The sequence below is a fragment of the Panthera uncia genome (genome assembly GCF_023721935.1).
Source record: "Panthera uncia isolate 11264 chromosome D3 unlocalized genomic scaffold, Puncia_PCG_1.0 HiC_scaffold_8, whole genome shotgun sequence".
NCBI classification, from domain to species: domain Eukaryota; kingdom Metazoa; phylum Chordata; class Mammalia; order Carnivora; family Felidae; genus Panthera; species Panthera uncia.
This window is the reverse complement of record NW_026057586.1, coordinates 1,051,213-1,053,712: the sequence shown is the minus strand read 5'-3', so window position 1 is coordinate 1,053,712 and position 2,500 is coordinate 1,051,213. Positions and strand designations below refer to the sequence as shown.

Sequence of the window (2,500 nt, the reverse complement as noted above, 5' to 3'; positions counted from 1 at the left end):
AGTACCCGCACATCCAGATGAACCCCTACCCCGTCCCCGAGTACCTGGACAATGTGCCCACCTGCTCCGGGATCCCCTACGGGATGTCGCTGCCTCCAGAGAAGCCGGTGACCACCTGGCTGGACAGCAAGCCCGTGTTGCCCACGGTGCCCACGTCGGTCGGGCTGCAGCTCCCGCCCACCCTCCCTGGCGTCAGCAGCTACGCGGACTCCCCCAGCCTCACCCCTGCGAGCCGCTCCCCGCAGCGGCCCTCGCCCGCGTCCAGCGAGTGCACGTCCCTGTCCCCCGGCCTCAACAGCTCCGAGTCGGGCGTCCCCGGGACCGCCGAGTCCCCGCAGCCAGCGCTCAGCGGCTCCTCTCTGACCAAACCCGAGCCCGCGAGCCTGCCTGGCGCCAACGGCAGGGCAGGGGACGTCCCCGCCAGCGGGCAGGTCTCCGCCACGTCCGCGGCGGCCTCCACCACCGCGCTGGCAGACGGCAGCATCTGCACGGGCCTCTGCAGCCCCGTGCTGCCAGCCGGCTCCGACCAGTTCAAGGCCAAGTTTCCCTTCGGGGGGCTGCTCGACTCCATGCAGACGTCCGAGACCTCGAAGCTCCAGCAGCTGGTGGAGAACATCGACAAGAAGATGACGGACCCCAACCAGTGCGTCATCTGCCACCGCGTGCTGAGCTGCCAGAGCGCCCTGAAGATGCATTACCGGACGCACACGGGGGAGAGGCCGTTCAAGTGCAAGATCTGCGGGCGTGCCTTCACCACCAAGGGCAACCTGAAGACGCACTTCGGGGTGCACCGGGCCAAGCCGCCCCTGCGGGTGCAGCACTCCTGCCCCATCTGCCAGAAGAAGTTCACCAACGCCGTGGTCCTGCAGCAGCACATCCGGATGCACATGGGCGGCCAGATCCCCAACACGCCGCTGCCCGACGGCTTCCCGGACGCCATGGACGCCGAGCTGCCCTACGACGACAAGGCCGCCGAGGCCCTGAGCGGCTACGACGACGACGCGGACGAGAACTCCATGGAGGACGACGCCGAGCCGCGGGAGCCGGCCGGCGACCCGCCCAAGCCGCTGCTGCCCTACGCGGGCTCCTGCCCGCCCTCGCCCCCCTCCGTCATCTCCAGCATCGCCGCCCTGGAGAACCAGATGAAGATGATGGACCCGGTCGCGAGCTGCCCACAGCTGACCGCCTTGAGGTCCGTGGAGAACGGGTCCGGGGACAGCGACCGCCTGAGCAACGACTCCTCGTCGGCCGCGGGCGACCTGGAGAGCCGGAGCGCGGGCAGCCCGGCCCTGTCGGAGTCCTCGTCCTCCACGCGTGCCCTGTCGCCCATGAACAGCCACAGCGAGAGCTTGCACTCCAAGTCCCCGGGGCTCAGCGCCCAGGAGGAGCCGCAGGAAACGCCGCTAAAGACCGAAAGGCCGGACAGCCCCCCCGCCGCCCCCGAAAACGGAGGCGCGCTGGACCTCACGGCGGCCCAGCCCGGCCGGCCGGCCGTCAAGGAGGAGGCCCCCTTTAGCCTGCTGTTCCTGAGCAGAGATCGGGGTAAGTGTCCGGGCGCCGTGTGTGGCGTGTGCCGCAAGCCCTTTGCGTGCCGGAGCGCGTTGGAAATCCACCACCGCAGCCACACCAAGGAGCGCCCGTTCCTCTGTGCGCTCTGCGGCCGCGGCTGCTCCACTAGGGGGAATTTAAAGCAGCACTTGCTGACGCACGCGTTGAGCGAGCCGCGTCCTCAGTCATTTGACCCCGACTTTGCCCTAGGTCCCGGCCAGACCACCGCTAGCCTGGTCGCCGGCCCCGCGCCCGCCGCCATCAAAATGGAAGTGAACGGGCACAGCAGGGCCATCGCGCTGGGCGAGGGCCCGCCGCTGCCGGCCGCCGTGCAGGTGCCCCCCGGGCCCCCGGCCGTGATGGGCCCCGGCCTCGCGCCCATGCTGGCCCCCCCGCCGCGCCGGGCGCCCAAGCAGCACAACTGCCAGTCGTGCGGGAAGACCTTCTCGTCGGCCAGCGCCCTGCAGATCCACGAGCGCACGCACACCGGGGAGAAGCCCTTCGGCTGCACCATCTGCGGGAGGGCCTTCACCACCAAGGGCAACCTGAAGGTAAGGCGGGGGAGGGGGCCGGCGCCCGGCTGAGCGCAGTGGTGGGTGGGGGGCTCAGCCGCCAAGGCTCCCCACCCACTTCAGGTGCTGCAGGCAGGGCCTCTGCTGTGATCTGGGGGACGGGGGGTGGGGGTGGGGGGGCAGAGGTGCTGGGGACCCCCCTCCAGTAGCGAGGCACGTGCCCGTGTCGTGCTGCGTGTACCTGTGTCTAACGTGCACACGTGTTTGTGTGTGCGTGAACTTAGCGGGGGCACGCATATCATGTAGCGGTGGTGAAGGGCTGGCTTTTCAGTGCAGGCCCGGCCCCCCGAGGGGCTGGAGGAGGCTGTGGGGGATGACCACACAGGAGTGGGGGGGTGGAGCAGGCTGTTGGGGGGGTGACCACACGGGGGAAGGGGGGG

At 70.1% G+C, this 2,500-nt stretch overlaps 1 protein-coding gene across 1 annotated transcript in view; it reads left to right on the top strand.

Annotated features, from left to right (window-relative positions):
- The window catches only part of SALL3 (spalt like transcription factor 3), a 14,191-nt gene that overhangs the window by 2,735 nt on the left and 8,956 nt on the right, over positions 1-2,500 (top strand). The window contains exon 2 of the mRNA XM_049620251.1: positions 1-2,099. This exon is cut by the window's left edge and continues 1,392 nt beyond it. Within this exon, the coding sequence (XP_049476208.1) occupies positions 1-2,099 (2,099 nt within the window). The remainder of the gene's footprint in view (positions 2,100-2,500) is intronic.